Source organism: Strix uralensis, chromosome 7, assembly GCF_047716275.1.
Source record: "Strix uralensis isolate ZFMK-TIS-50842 chromosome 7, bStrUra1, whole genome shotgun sequence".
Classification (NCBI taxonomy): Eukaryota; Metazoa; Chordata; class Aves; order Strigiformes; family Strigidae; genus Strix; species Strix uralensis.
In genome coordinates this window covers 26,461,507-26,475,956 of record NC_133978.1, presented here as the reverse complement: position 1 = coordinate 26,475,956, position 14,450 = coordinate 26,461,507, and the positions used below count along the sequence as shown (strand labels likewise).

The following is a 14,450-nucleotide window of genomic DNA, read 5'->3' as shown; positions in this document are numbered from 1 at the left end:
GGAGATTACCTCTCTGCAATGACAAACTCCCTGGCTCTTGAGATGTGAAGTCACTGGTACAAACAAAGAGTTTTTCTCCCTGCTTCAAAGGGGGAATATCCACAGGTTCCACAAAGCTGCTAGGAAACTGCCCTAAAATGAGAAGCAGTTGTCAGCAATGAGTTTTTCCCGTAGCCCACCACCACCTCCCTCCACTCTTCTTCCAGATTTTGGAATTTATTCATCTCTTGCTAAAGGAAAATAATCAGCTACCCAGGGTGTTACAATAGCATGGTGGAAGAGGAATGAGTTTGGGAGTCAGGAATTCCTGAGGTTTTAAATGCTTAAGAGCTAACAGTGAACAAAAGGCTTTTTGCCCTCAGCTCACTCCAGGCAATCAACAGGCTGTGTTCATTACTGGGACTGTGCCATCAGCACGGTTTCTGGGAACAGACATACTAGGTCTTCTCTGCTTTCATTGCTTACTTCCCAATTCAGAACCATGATGAGGACTGAGAGATCCAGTACTGCTGGACCATGAGACCAGTGTCTTGTGACTGGGCACATTCACCTGGTACTCCTCACTCTGTAAGGCTTGGCCCCTCCATGGCCTCAGTGCAGAAGCCAGGCCACCACACTACAGATGGCCACATCTGTGACTCAAAAGCTCTGTCACAGCTGCAGTGCTGCTGAGACTCCAGGGACCTTCCCCACTTTATCACCTCTGCACACCTACTTCACCATGGCACCCACTGCTGGATGCCCAGCTATTCTGAACAGGCCACTGCCAGATGGGGCAGCACACACACTTGTTGGCCATCACAAGATACTACTCAGCTTTTAATCTCAGTCCCAGGAGCACAGGATGTGGCAGAGCCCACTAAAAATGTCAGTCCTATATTTTGTAATCTGTGGCAAGGAGATACGATGGGAGTATGGGCTAGTAGCACTTCTAGCATTCACTCCTGATGACCCAATATGGCATCCATGTTCTCCAATAAAACCTGGAGACACCATATCCTAGACACCTAGAATTTTGCACTGGGTTTAGGCAGTTGGCATCTGCGGTCATTAACCTGAGATGCAACCAGCAGCCCACAGGCTGCTAGCCTCAGTGGCTTCCTTCACAGATTTAACCAACTCTACTTCTTTTTCCATGTCTTAGTTTCCTGCTTGGTACATGGAAACAACCTAATGCTGTTAGAAAGGAAGTTACATTAATTATTCCCCAGAGAGTACTGAGTATTATTATTGGTAGGCTGCTGCACCTCCACAGCTTCTATTCAAAAGCACTTTTTCAATTCCCTACAACTTTAGCTTAGAAAACTGGGCAGAAAACTACAACAGCCGTTCCAAGGGAAAGCAGAAATGCAAGTGCATTTTGAGCTAAAAATCATTAAAAGCATTCAGTTTGACTTCAGTGTATTTCTTTATCTTTGAGCTATGACACACATCTGTTTATTATTCTTTAATAGCTTCATCTTCCTGAGAACAAGCACATCAGTTATGCTGGGAGACAAAACTGTGGTGAAGTAGCTGCAGAAGTAGTTTGTGCCCAGTGACTTCAGCAGCCGCAGGATCAGGCGTGCACTCATTCAATGCCATTTATCAGCTATGTGGAGCACAGGAGAGAAGTCCTCCTCTCCACCTTTGCTCCTCTCCGTCTTTGTTTTAGCCAGGAGACAGTTCATGGCTGTTAGCAAAGTCCAGGCTGCTGCTGCAATAGCAGCCCCATCTCCACGTCCAGGGATGAAACTCCAGTCCCACCCTCATGCTGAAGACAGAGTCAGGCTTATGCTTTGAAGTGGCCTGGTTTTCACCCCCCTGAGAGCTCACACATCCTCTCAAGATCAGTATTAAGATGAGAAAGAGCTGCTTAAACAGGGACTATGAGACTCGAAGTGTTTCACTAAGGGCATTTTGCTGCTTCAGAAGTTTCTCACACCCCTCCAAAAGTTTAAAAGACTTGCACACTACTTCAGGTACCCAGATACTGATGGAAGCTTGTGCAGGAAAATGGTTTAAAGTGGAAAGGAGGAAGTGGGGCTGAGTCAGAAGGCTCGGAGGGACATGGACTCTGTTGCTGTGTCTCCCACTGACTTGACCTGACGAGGTCACTTGGATGTGGATGCATTTCCACTCTCAGTGCATCTGTTTCCTCTCTCCCCTTCCACTGCTACAGCAGGTCAGTACATAAACTAGCCAGGAAATGGGCTGTCTCACCACAGAGGATGGAGCAACTAGTATTGTGAAGAGAACCGAACCTCCACTAATCTTTCTCAAAAAACAACAAACAAGCTGTCTGGATAGTTGATGCAAAGCTGGCAGGAGACCAGTAGTGGGCAACCTGCACCCTCAGTTCCAAGAAAAGACCCAAGAAAGATTTAGTAAATCAAATCTGGTTCTGTACATTGCTGGCCAAGGGGAAAGTGTGCTCATGGAGTGGATGTTTAGCTGGAACACCTAGGGATCCAGGTGCAGTGACTTGCAGCTCTTACCTGTGACACCTTCCTTCTTGCCAAGGAGCCAGAACTCGTCCACCACTGCCAGCACCTCAATAACATCTCCCACGAAGAGGGGCAGCTCTTCAGAGACACTGGGACAGAAATCAAAGACTGCTCGTACCACAGAGCCAGCCTCCATTGTGTGGGGTCTGAAGGCGAATTAGTACCTAAGGCTGAGACACAGTGGGAAGTCAGTTAGCAGCCAGAAACACCTGAAATTATCACATATATGCTCAGAAAGTAAAACCATTCCTGAGCACAAGAGGCAGGAACAGTGCAAGAGGGTCCTGTCCTGAGCTCCCTGAAACCCCTTGCCACATGAAGCATGCTGCAGGAGCCAAGGGTCTCCAGCGATGCACTCCCATGGTCTAACCTGCCTTGTCCAGCACCTCTGGCTATCTCTGTGGGGACATGTTTGTGCTGCAAGGGGGGGGAGAAGCAGCAAGAAAATTGGAAATTAATTCCTGTCAGGAAGGAAGCAAGAGGAGGAGAGGAAGTTCAGCACTTCCCTGACATGCAGGGCAGGGCGGGCAGATAGCACCACTCACTTGCACAGTCCCACCAGGAATGATACAGGGTGATGAGCACAGGCATCCCCCTCCCCATGTCACTCACTGCTCAGGGCCACAGGAACCGTGTGCTGGAGCAGCGTCACACTTCTACCCCACAGAGAACAGACACAAAGTCCACTCAGGCAAGCTCACCCCACCATCTTCTTCCCCACTAGCAAACTAAAAGTCTGCCTGGGCTGACCCAGCCTGGCCATCCTCAGACCTGGCTGGAAATGCCCCTTCTGCCTTCTAGATACCACGCTCAGCCATCCCCTGGGAGGCCTCACCACTGCTCTTGAGAGAAGCCAGGCTGAGATGAGGGTGCAGACCCTGTCCAAGGCTCTGGGAGCCAAGGCTAAAATTCCCCCTAGCAGGGGACCTGAAGGCAGGCAAAGACGTCCTCATCAAGGGCTATGTCCTGAATTCCCCATTCCCCTGCAAGCAGCTGCTAAGCCACAACACTTTTCTATATAATCTTTGCTTTGTACCAAGCAGCCTCACTATCTAGGCAATACACCAGACCACGGCAGCAGCAGTCCTGCAGCTTCAGCTGTTCCTTCCCTTCTTCCCAGATCCCTCGTGGGGGAACTGAAAGGTGCATCCGTCCAAGGCAACCAGGAACCCTAAGATTATTCCTCAACATCTGCACCTCGGACTGGTGAGTGCTTCCCTTCATCTTCCTGTCCCACTGCAATTACCGGCAGACCACGGCACTGCTGACACCTCTCCGAGGTGCTTTCAGAGCCCTGCCCTCTGCGACACCAGCAGCCCCCGCCCCCCCCGTTCACAGGCTGCTTTCCTCCCACATCACAAGTAGAGCCCCTGCTCCGTCCCGTCAGACACAACTTCCCTGCAATGGGACCCAATCTCCTCCCCTCCCAAAGTGCCTCTACGTTCACGATAAACGGTCACCCTCCAAGCGCCACCCAGTTGGCGATACCCGTACCATCCTCAGCACGGCTTGTCAAACCATCCCACCTAGCTAACAGCAGAAAGAGCATGGTGACAACACACACCACCACCCACAGCAAACACACAGGGCCCCCGGAGCTCCCATTTCTCCATATAGCCGCGCACAGCCCACCTGAGCCCTGGAGAGTCAGGAAGAGGGGACGCTAACACAGGGAGAGAAAAACCTCCCCACTGACGAGGTGCAGCCAACTTCCATCGAGTGCCAGCGGGGATCCAGCCAGGGAAAGGCTTTCTGCTGACGGGACTGCTCTGTTTATCCAGTCCGACTCACCTCCTGGGAACAAAGCGGGTTTGTACTCAGCAGGAACAGCTTCCTCAGCACGTCCCTCCCTACCCCCAGCCATGCCCCTGCTGCAGCCAGCATGCTGTGCCCCGGCCCCCAGCCACCCTCACCTCTGCCATCCCGTTCGTCACTCCTATTGCTCTCCACTGCCTTCCCTGTAGCATGTGGGCTCCTTGGGGCACAGGCTGTCTCTTTGTCACCAGTGTTGTGCTGGCTGTACAAACAAAGAGCCCAATATCCAGCAGCCGACAGCACTTTGCCACCAAAAAGAGATGAATGGACTGGAGTGAATCAGGAGCACAAAGAGCTGCAGTTCAGGGTAGCAGGAACCTACTGAGGCAGAAGGAGTAACAGTATTAAAAACATGACCATGTGGAGCAGGCAAAAAGATGGAAGAGCCATCAATTAGCTTGGAAATACTAAAGACAAGGAAGGAGCCTTGTGCTGTTTGAGGTGGGGTGGCTGGGACATGCTGCTGCATGCTCTGACACAAACAGGAGAGCAGTAGTGACAGGCACAGCAGTAGCAGCCCCTTGCAGGCACTGAGGGCTGCCCTCCACCCCACAGGCAGGCTGCCAACTGAGCTCACGGTCCTAGGAATCCTTGCCATACTCTGAATATGCAAACCTCACAGCCGCACTGGACAAAGATGGAAAAAATATTGCAGGCATAATTGCGGCCTCAGGTTAGTTTCTCCAGGAGCACATGATGGTACAGTGAGATTTCTTGCATTTCTTCTGTTAAAGGTGTAATGTAAGAGTGGGCTGAGGAGCATAAGAATTACAGCATGTGTGCTGCAGACCTAAACCCTGGCTTTGCTGCAGTCACTGGGGCTGAGGACACGGCCCTCTCACTGCCCTGGGCTCAGATCCTGCCCATGAAAACAGTGGTGTCACTTCCTTAGCTCACCTGCAGCTCTGGGGACTCATTCATTAAAATGTACAAGATTTTCCAATGAGACAGATCAAGTGGGGCAGGCAGGATTGCAATTGTTCTGCCATGTATATATTAATTGCAGTTATAATAAAACATGGGCACTAACTTATTCATGTGAAAAGCAGTCCCTGAGAGCCAGCCCATGAGGCAAGAAAGCATGAAGTAACTTCTGAAACTGCCAAAAGCCCGCGTTCCCTCAGCAGTACTGAGAAGAGCAGGATCACTCCCTGACTCCAAGTCTAGACAGTATGCCCCTGCATTCAAAAGCAGTGAATAGGTCTTATGGGGTTTGATTGCTCTGTAACATGAATTGAATACAAAATATTACGTTTTCCAGGACCCTGGCCTTGTCTTACTCCATGAAGTGCTGCCTGCCAACATTTTCTCCAAACCCCCACCTAGAGAAGGAAGCCTCCCAGCATCTTCCAGACTGGAAACTTTCTGAGGCCAACTCCTCGGGCTTAATGATGGACCCAAGCTTCTCCCAGATCCACCCTAGATCTGGTGAAAACAAACATTCAGCAACAGCTCACGCAGAGGTTCCAGCAGGAAGAGCAGATTGCAGGGAGAGCCGGGTTCCGCCTGTGATCCCCAGTGAGTCACGGTTCCTGACAGCTGGCCAAGCACCATTCCCTCTCACCTCAAGGATGGGTGATCCCTGCCTGCCTGGGGGAGGGAGAGAGGGAGGGAGGAAGGGCTCCTCCACAACTGAGCAAACATGGAGACTTCAGGCTGGCGGAGGTCAGGACTGCAAACTGCAGGACTCCTGCCCCCGCCTAGCAGCAGACCCGCATCCAAAGAAAGCCTCACCGTGCAAGTATGAAGCTGCAGCACGGCAGCAAACTCACCCCGCTGTGAACACGCTGTCTCTGTCTCGCTGCCTGATCCTGCACAAACTAGGTAACGTGTTCCTGGCGCTTGACTGCAGCCTGCCCTGGTGCCAAGCTCCAGGCCTGACACAACAGCATTGTGCAGCAAGGCAGAGAGTGGATTCCCAGGGCATTAATCACTCCCCTCAGCCTGCCTGCATGCATGCTCAGCACACATTAACATTACCTCCATGGAAGACTGCCGATCCCATTTTGCCATTAGCTCTGAAGCGTGTCTGGTCCAACGTGGGCTGATGAAAGGAGGGACCAGAATGAAATGACGGCTATTAACTCTGTTACAATATTGTTTTGAGACCTTCAGCACAGACTGGATCAAGCCACAGCAGCCAAAAGAAGGCATTTACACACTGACTGACAACTTCTCATATCCCTCCTCTCTTTTTGCAGCTGAAATTGGGCAGGGTAAGAAGTCTCAAATAACGGACTCATCAGCACCACAAATAATTGTCAGGCACTTGCTCAAAGTGCCATCATTTAGATGGAAGCAGACCTACTGAAGATGGTGATATAAATGTCCTTGTTGCATCTTTTTGATGGTAATGGTGAGGAAATGAGTCTCTGATGAGTTTCTGTACCTTAGAAATGGGGAGTTCTGCCTTCCCTGTTTTTGCTGAAAGGTGCTAAAGCAAGAATTTCAAGCACTCATGAGATAAGGCAGCAACATGAAGAGATCATTTTAGGTTGATTACAAAAAGTATTAACAAACAGCCCCAGTAAAAGGAGAGCCCCAAAGGGTTTGCAGACAGCTAATCTGGTGGTATACTCAAAGTGCTGATCAGATCATGAGATAAAAAGCAGTAACGTATGGATGCCACAAATTTAGCAGCCAGAAAATCAAACTTCACAGGTGTTATCACCACTCGTTTCCCTCTAAATAATATTTTTCGGCTTCTCACTCAAGAAGTAGCACTGTTAGAACAGGCTATGGTCAGCGTGAGAGCACCGTAACTGAAAAACTAACATTTCATCAATCAGACCAAAACATGCAGTGTGAGCTTCCACAGGAGGTTTTGCACAGGAGGGACAAGTGGATTCTTGTGCAGCTGATGTCTCAATCTCTATAAAATCTTTAGAGCCTGCCTGAGCAGTAGACCAGGAAGGAGTCAGATTCCCAGAAATGTACAAAAGCCGAGTTTGCCACAGAATGATTAAAGAAATTAATATTAAAAATATTAAACAAATACTGCCAGTGATCTTTTTTTAAAATTGAAAAATGCCATGCATTTCACCTAGGTCTATTCATTCATCTTCCACTCATTATAGCTCAATGACTGTTCACTGAAAACATAATCCACCCCCAGAGATGCATTCAGTGCACCCTCCAGCTGCTGGGTCTGGCTTTGACAAGAGATATGCTGCAGCTCTCTGCGCTCTAGGCTGCAGGATCGGTACATAACATGCAGTGGGAAGAAACCAGGAGTGATGCTTGGCTTCTCATGCCACTGTGTCAAGAACAGAAGCTTACTAACTACATGCCAAAGCATTCCTATTCTTTTCCTGTGTTCCCCTTTGTGGTCTCCAAATCTGGACAGCCCTCCTTCCCTCCTCCTTACCCCACTGCATCTGCACAGCTTGCACAGTCCTTATCCACACTTCAAGGGTAGGACGTTGCCTGCACACCAGCACACTCTGACCGCCTACGCCAGCCCTCAGAGCCGCCACCCCCCGCAGTTACTCCCCCTGCTCAGAGCAAAACGTGTTGCTCTGTAAGCTCCCGGAGGTCCTTGCTTGCCTGCACATTCCTGGGTGGGATAAACAATACCCCGCTGAGCCAGGCTGCCTGGGCCCCGGCTGGAGATAGTGCCAATGCAGGGACTGCAGCTCTGGCGAACTGCAGAGCTGACCCTATAAATCCCGACAGAACGGACAACACAGAAAGCAGGGCAAAATCCCAACTGATGGTGCAGAGAAGAGGAGCCTTCTCCCACCAGGGAAATGCTGACTGCCGCAGCCCCTTGTTAGGATGTGCTGCTTGTCTCAGCAGATCCCAGACAGGCCCCCCACTGAGCTTCACACAGTGGGAAACAGGAGGTCTCCTCTTCTGCACTCCACCTCCTAACCCCATATGGCTCCCAAGAGGAAAAGGAATGTCCTCACTTTAAAAGAAATAGCTTCTTTTGCTTTGGCTGTGACCTGATATACCAAAAATCATTGAAATTAATAAATTTAGGTTGGATCATCAAGTCCACAACCAGGATGACCAAGGACAAAGGCTGCTTAAGCAGGCTCTGGCCTCTCCCCCAACATGGGCGTCAGTTTGGGGTATTTGCCACAGGAGCTTTGCCATGTACCACATAACTCATTCAACCACTTGTTCTTCTCTCCAGCTGGGCCCTGTCTGTCACAGTCCTCTCACCTGCTCTTTTGCAGGATGTGGCTGAGGGCAGGCTGGTGGCATTTGCGTGGGGTAAGCGTAGCTTGGGGAGGAAGGAAGAAGAGCTCGTGCTGGGCCAGATGGCAAGCAAATGAAAGTCATCTGGAAACTAGAGCACAGCATCAATTTTTAATGCAAAGCAGAACACCTTGCCACAACATGTGAGCAAGGAGACCTGTGATGGATATTTAATCCCTGGCACTGGGGACCCAAGCACGCAAAGGCCAGAACACCAGCTTAGGAGACAAGAGTTTCCCAAATTCTGTATGGAGTGGCTGAACACACCTTACAGACCCTGTTACCAAGTCCTGTATTCTCCCACCCCAAGGCACGCGGTTGTCTCTTGCCATTTTTGCAGACAGACTGATACAACTTAGAATAAGAAGCAGACAAAACCCCAAGAGCAGCACCACTTCTGTTGTGCAGTACCCATGGCTGGGCTATTGGGGGTAAGTGGTATACAATTATAAAATTGGTCATTACACCTCGAGTACATATCCAAAACAGGTTGAACTGGGACTACAAGGATATTCCTTAATACTGAAGCACTTGACTTTGCACCCCAAACAATATTTTTCAAGATAGCTTTTGGACAGAAGCCCATTACAATGCTTTGGTTGCTGGGCAGGGAATCCAGAAATCTGGAAATTACTTGTGTTTGACTTGGAAGCGCTGCTCTTTGCCCGCCTTCGGTCCTGTTCTGTGCTGCTCGTTATCTTCAAAGAACCTAAATCCCCAGCAGGGACTCTGCTGATACCTGGCATCACGTGGACCTCTTCCTTTCAGAGGCCCTAGGTGCTCCTGAGAAGGAAGCAACAGATTTTATTTCCTAACTGAAAGGTTCTAAAAATAAGACAAAGTAAAAGCTGTGTCACTCAGAAGTGGGGTTGAGCAATCTTTAGAACATGATTAGAGAAATACTTTTGCTGGAGGTAGAGGGGAAGTTATCAATTAAGGTAGTGAAGTGCTAAGGTAAGCACAACTCAGGCTGTCCCACCCAAGCTCACATCACCACTGTCACAAAGTCCATCCGAACAGTCACCCACGGCAGGGACACCTCAACCACATGTAGAGCCCTGAGACCCAGCCAAGCTTCCCATGACAGCTAGCAGAGCTGGTGCTCTGCAAGGCTCCCAGTGTCACTCCTTTCCTCTCCTCTGCTGCTCAGTTCCTCCCATCCCATTGCCAAGCTAACATTTCTCTAAAATCATTGCATTTGTACTAGTTTTTAATGTCACTGCTAATCGTAAGCGGAGCAGCTGGAGAGAGAACTGAAACCTTTGGCCTTGGCAGAGCAGAGGATTTCAAGAACGGAACGGCAGAAGCAGCCAGCTCAGAGATGTGGGCATTATCGGCGCTATGGAGGCCCTCGCAAACAAGGAGGACACATTTAGACACAATGCCCAGCACGACTCGCAGCCAGAGGAGTGAGTCAAGATGAGGGGGATGATAGTGACGTCTTGTATCATGGTACAGAGGCTGTATTTGGCAAAGCATCTGCAAAACTGCAAATTCTGTATCTACAAACTCCTTCAGGCCTTTTGCGGAGGAAAAGATAGAATCACAATAGAAGCAAAGGAGAGAATGGTAGAGGCAAGGGGAGAGAGAGCCTTTCAGAAGAAACTGAAACTTATGGAAACATGACAAACCTCAAAACAGATGTTAACGCTTACGACACAACTAGAGGCTTCCTAGGTATTACGGCAAGGAGAATGAGATGTGAAAGGACAGAGGTGGGGGGAGTACTTCAAATGCCAGGAATGGCAGCAGAGATGCTTGAACTCAGAGGCCAAATTGTGTCAAGGATGGGATCAGCTGAGGCTCCGCTCAGGGTCAGCCAAAGGGTCAGCACAGGAGCAGCAGCCACCTCTCAGAAGGTGTTGAGGGTGAGCCAAGCCTCCATACCCTGGCGAGGCCACTGGAGGAGGCACCTCCAGTTCACCTCCGTTAAAGTACAAGGCAACAGTGTCAGGCTGGCAGCGACGCAGAGGAAACTGCATTTGCTGGAGCGAGAACAAATGGAGAACTCTTGTGAGTTTCTTTTCTCAGGCTGGCACAAGCAGAACGGATGCTCTCAGAGGAGCACCGGCCGAAAGCACAGCGCTGCAGCCTGCAGCTTCTGCTCTCTGCGTGCAACCCCTGTGCCACCCTTCACCAGAGCTCTTGCTCCAGGCTCCTGGTGCCAGACCACTCCAGACCCGCATTGTTTCTACAGGGCCAGGTGTTCCCCTGCAACAAGCCGTCCAGGCAACACCAGCTACCACCAGCTGCATGCCTGGTGGGTGACCACCCTGCGTCACCACCGGCTGAACTGACACGGCTTAAGAGACCGAAATCCCAACGGACGCCATGTGAGGAGTAGACGGGCAGCTCCCGCTGTAACCCCACGGCTGCTCCATGCCACCGAGGTGCCCAGAGTGCTCCCAGGGCAGTGTGGGCAGCGTGAGACAGAGCCGGTGGGGCACAGCAAGGTTCCAGCTGGGCACACAGGGCTGGAGGGCCACACGCTGCCACAGCCCGGCTGCTGGCACCAAGGGAGAGCACCCCCCCGAGCTAGCAGCACCCCCCCGAGCTAGCAGCACCCCAGCCAGGGGCACCCACCACGCCCGGGCCGGCCAGCGCGGCCCAGGGCAGCCCCCCGGCCCGGGGCAGCCCCCGGGACAGGCAGGGCCTCGGCCGGGTGGCGCGGGGGAAAGGGTGCCGGTACGGGGTGTGAGGGCAGCGGGGGCCGGGCGGGGCGGGAGGCGGCGGGCTGAGGCGGGGGCCGCGGCAGAGGCGGGGGGCCGGGCCGCGCCGGGGGCCCGGTGGAGGCGCAGGCCGGGCGGCCGCGGGAGCGCGCAGGGCTCGGGGAGGCGGGCGGGCGGCCGGCGGGGCAGCGGCTAGGCCGGGCGGCGGCAGGCAGAGAGCGCCCGGCTCCCCCCCCGGCCGCTCCGGCGGGTCCCTACCTTCTCCCGACCCGCTCCGGGCGCCGCAGCCGCTCCGGCCCTGCGGGTCCCGCTCCCGCCTCCGCCCCCCCGCGGCCTCCCAGCCCCGCCCGGGCCCCGGCCCGGCCCCCAGCGCCCGCCCGGCCTCGCAGGGCCCCGCCCGGCCCTGCGGCCCGCCCCGCCGCCCGGCTGCCCCCGCCCGCCCCGGCCCGGCGGGCCCGGAGTGGTGCCGCTGGGAGGCCGCGGCAGGGGCCGGCGGGATGGGCCGGAGCTGCTCCGCGGGGCCTGGCCCGCAGCCTTGGGGACCCCGGGACCCCCGGGTGACACGGGGACATCCCCCTTCGCAGCACCGCTCGGCCCCAAACTGCGAGGCGGCTCCCCCGGCGGCCCACGGGGACACCCCCACGTGGGACACGCTGCCGGCGTGGGGTGCCAGGCGCGGGGACGTGGGGTGCCAGGCGCGGGGACGTGGGGTGCAGCCGCCCCGTAGCCAGCGGGCCGGGCACAGGGGCTGCGCGCCGTGCAGCCCTGTTCCGGGGTGCCGGCAGAGCACCCACGCTCCGGCGCGGAGCAGGGCAGGCGCTGCCTGTGCAAACCCTCCTCGGCTTCTTCCCTGCAGAGCGCTGCCGCCCCGCAGACAGGAGCAGCGCCGGGGCTCCCCTTCCCCGCTGTTGCCTTCTCCTGGGAGTCTCTCGCTGCCTCGTGGGCTTCAGCTTTGGCAGCAGCTGACGAGCGGATCTGTGCTGCCCATCTGGTGCAGTCTCAGTTTTGCTGCTAGGAGCTGGCTTGGCTGCTTAGATACACTGTAAGATCATGCCAGAGCACCAAGATGGAGAAAAACAAATAGCTCCCTGGCAGAAAAACGTGACAGGGAGGGCCAGTTTGTGCATCACATCCAAAAAAAGCCTCCATGCCCCAAGGGATACCATCCCCCAGCAACACGCTGTAGAGCCCCGTCTCTCTCAGCCCCCAGAGCACTTAACCACCGTTTGGCACTTGTTTGTGCATTTAGCTATACTTCTCCATAGCAACCACCCAGATCCCAGCATGGCTTGCCACCAGCCAGGAGCGGGGTGTGCAGAGCGCGTCGCACGTGCCGCTGTCGGAGTCGTGTTAGTAGGTGCACAGGCTGGGTGCTGACTCCCTGTCTGCTCTCCTGAGGCCAGGGCCCACACTGCTGGCACGGCGAGATGCCTGTGACAGAGGGCCTGAAGCTGCACAGGGAGCTGGGTGCTCTCTTCCCCCCAGGTACAGATGCTTGTATACAGCTTGGTGGAGCTGAAGAATGTATGCCAACCCCTGCCACAGGGCTCTAGATGTTGTCCTCTGACTCAAAATTTCTGCTGTTCTTGGCTGCCAAGACAGGTTTTGAGCGTTTTTCGTCATCCCAATCCCTCCTACAGCCTTTCAGGTCACTGCCATGACCAGCTCTCCTCTGTTGACATCCCCAGCAAAGCTGCCTCAATCGTATTTGAGTTCAGCTATTTCTGTTTTCCCTTTTTCTGCCTCCTCCATGACAGCCACAGAAAGCAGCATGCATCACATGCACAGAGTCCTATCCACCCTCCCCACTGGGGTTTCTGTTCATCCCAAGATCCTCACAGTTTTGCTTGTAAGAGTTTTGGTTCATTCTTCCAGACCTGGCTTCACTTTGTTTACATTTTTCTCCAGTGTCTGCATACAGTTCTGGTCCCCTTATTTCAGAAAGGGTAAAAGAATGGAAGAAGGTTTGGAGGCAGGCAGTAAGGATGCTCAGAGGTATGGGAACAGACTGCACAGTGAACAACTGTGTAGGCAGGGACTGTTCAGCTTGGAAGAAGGACATAGGATAGAGGAAGAGGCCTACAAAATCTTGAGTGTCCCAAAGAGGATGGGGAGGATCGACTGCTGTGTCTTCTGACACAAACCTGTCAACTGCTTTTGCCTTGACTGGAGCCTCAAAAGAACATGAAACCACTGTGCTGCAGATGTTATGTCCAAAGGTTTAACGCTGCTTTTAGCCCACACTTCTTGCAACACTAGGGGCTAAGTTCATGGCAAGCCTTTGAGAGGCGTGCTAAGAGAGTGCTGCCTCAGAAACATTTTGTAACCATGTTTTCACGTGGAGAGCTCGGCCATGGCCAAGTGGAGCTTTCCCAAACTGTTCAACACAAAAATATTCAGAGCTGGGAGGAGAATGAGCTGGACAAATCCCAGCTCTTCTTCCAGAAGGTTGCATCTCATAGGAATCCTCTTGTAGGGGAAAAAGCTTGTGACTGAGACTCTAATTTTGCTGCTGCACTGCCAACCCCACAGCAGCCTGTGAGGGTGAGTGATGTGGCCTCCTGGGCTGGCTGTCCTGTTCTAGAGAAAAATCCCCGTCCTCTGACTCTGCCCTGGAAAGTAAGGGGAATTGAGATGGTCCTACATTTTCTAGGACCACAAGAGGGCAACATGAGAGCACCCTGCAGCCAGTAGGCTCAGCAAGGTGACCTGTGACACTGCTGGGATGCAGGTGGCATAGGCAGCTCTGTGCAGGCTGAGCATCACCCTGTCCAGGGACTGCCCAGCTGAATTAGCCCATTGAAGGCTGCTTCCTGGGAGCCCTTTCCTTGCTCTCAGCTTCATACACATCCTCAGAGGTGAGTGGTTAGCTCAGCCAGCTGAGCTAGTGCTGTGTTTGGGGGCAGCAATATCTTCCTGCATATGGGTCAGACACATGGTGACAGCAGACTCTTCTGCATGCTGCTTGGGGCCAAGGCTGTGGGACACAGGGTGGCCTCCCTCACCCTGCCTGCACATCCACCAGGAAATCTTTTGGGTGAATGTGCACTGACACATGGCTTCAAACAGGAGGGTCCAGCATCTGGAGTGATGCTGCTGGGCTTGGCCAGGGGAAGAGGTGTTAAAACACACAGGAGTCTGAACGTCTTAGTCTCACCATCTTTTTTCATTTCCTTTCGCCACTGAAAGATAAAAAATGAGAGAATCTGAATTCAGCTTTGGTTGTGAATGTGGAACTGGCCAATGCCTCCAGCCCACACTGGCCTCTGCAGAC

The 14,450-nt window shown here is 53.1% G+C and overlaps 1 protein-coding gene across 4 annotated transcripts in view; it reads right to left on the bottom strand.

Moving 5' to 3' along the window:
- DNMBP (dynamin binding protein) overlaps window positions 1-4,910 on the bottom strand; it is a 29,348-nt gene extending 24,438 nt beyond the window's left edge. For 3 of the 4 annotated variants that reach the window (XM_074875030.1, XM_074875031.1, XM_074875032.1), the window contains exons 1-4: window positions 4,400-4,910; window positions 4,119-4,280; window positions 2,478-2,656; window positions 10-132 (exon numbers count right to left, since the gene is read on the bottom strand). In XM_074875030.1, the coding sequence (XP_074731131.1) occupies window positions 10-132; window positions 2,478-2,622 (268 nt within the window). In that variant the 5' untranslated portion in view covers window positions 2,623-2,656; window positions 4,119-4,280; window positions 4,400-4,910. Of the gene's footprint in view, window positions 1-9; window positions 133-2,477; window positions 2,657-4,118; window positions 4,281-4,399 lie in introns of those variants that run through there. The other variant, XM_074875033.1, reaches the window with a different exon arrangement.
- Between the last annotated feature and the right edge of the window lie 9,540 nt (window positions 4,911-14,450).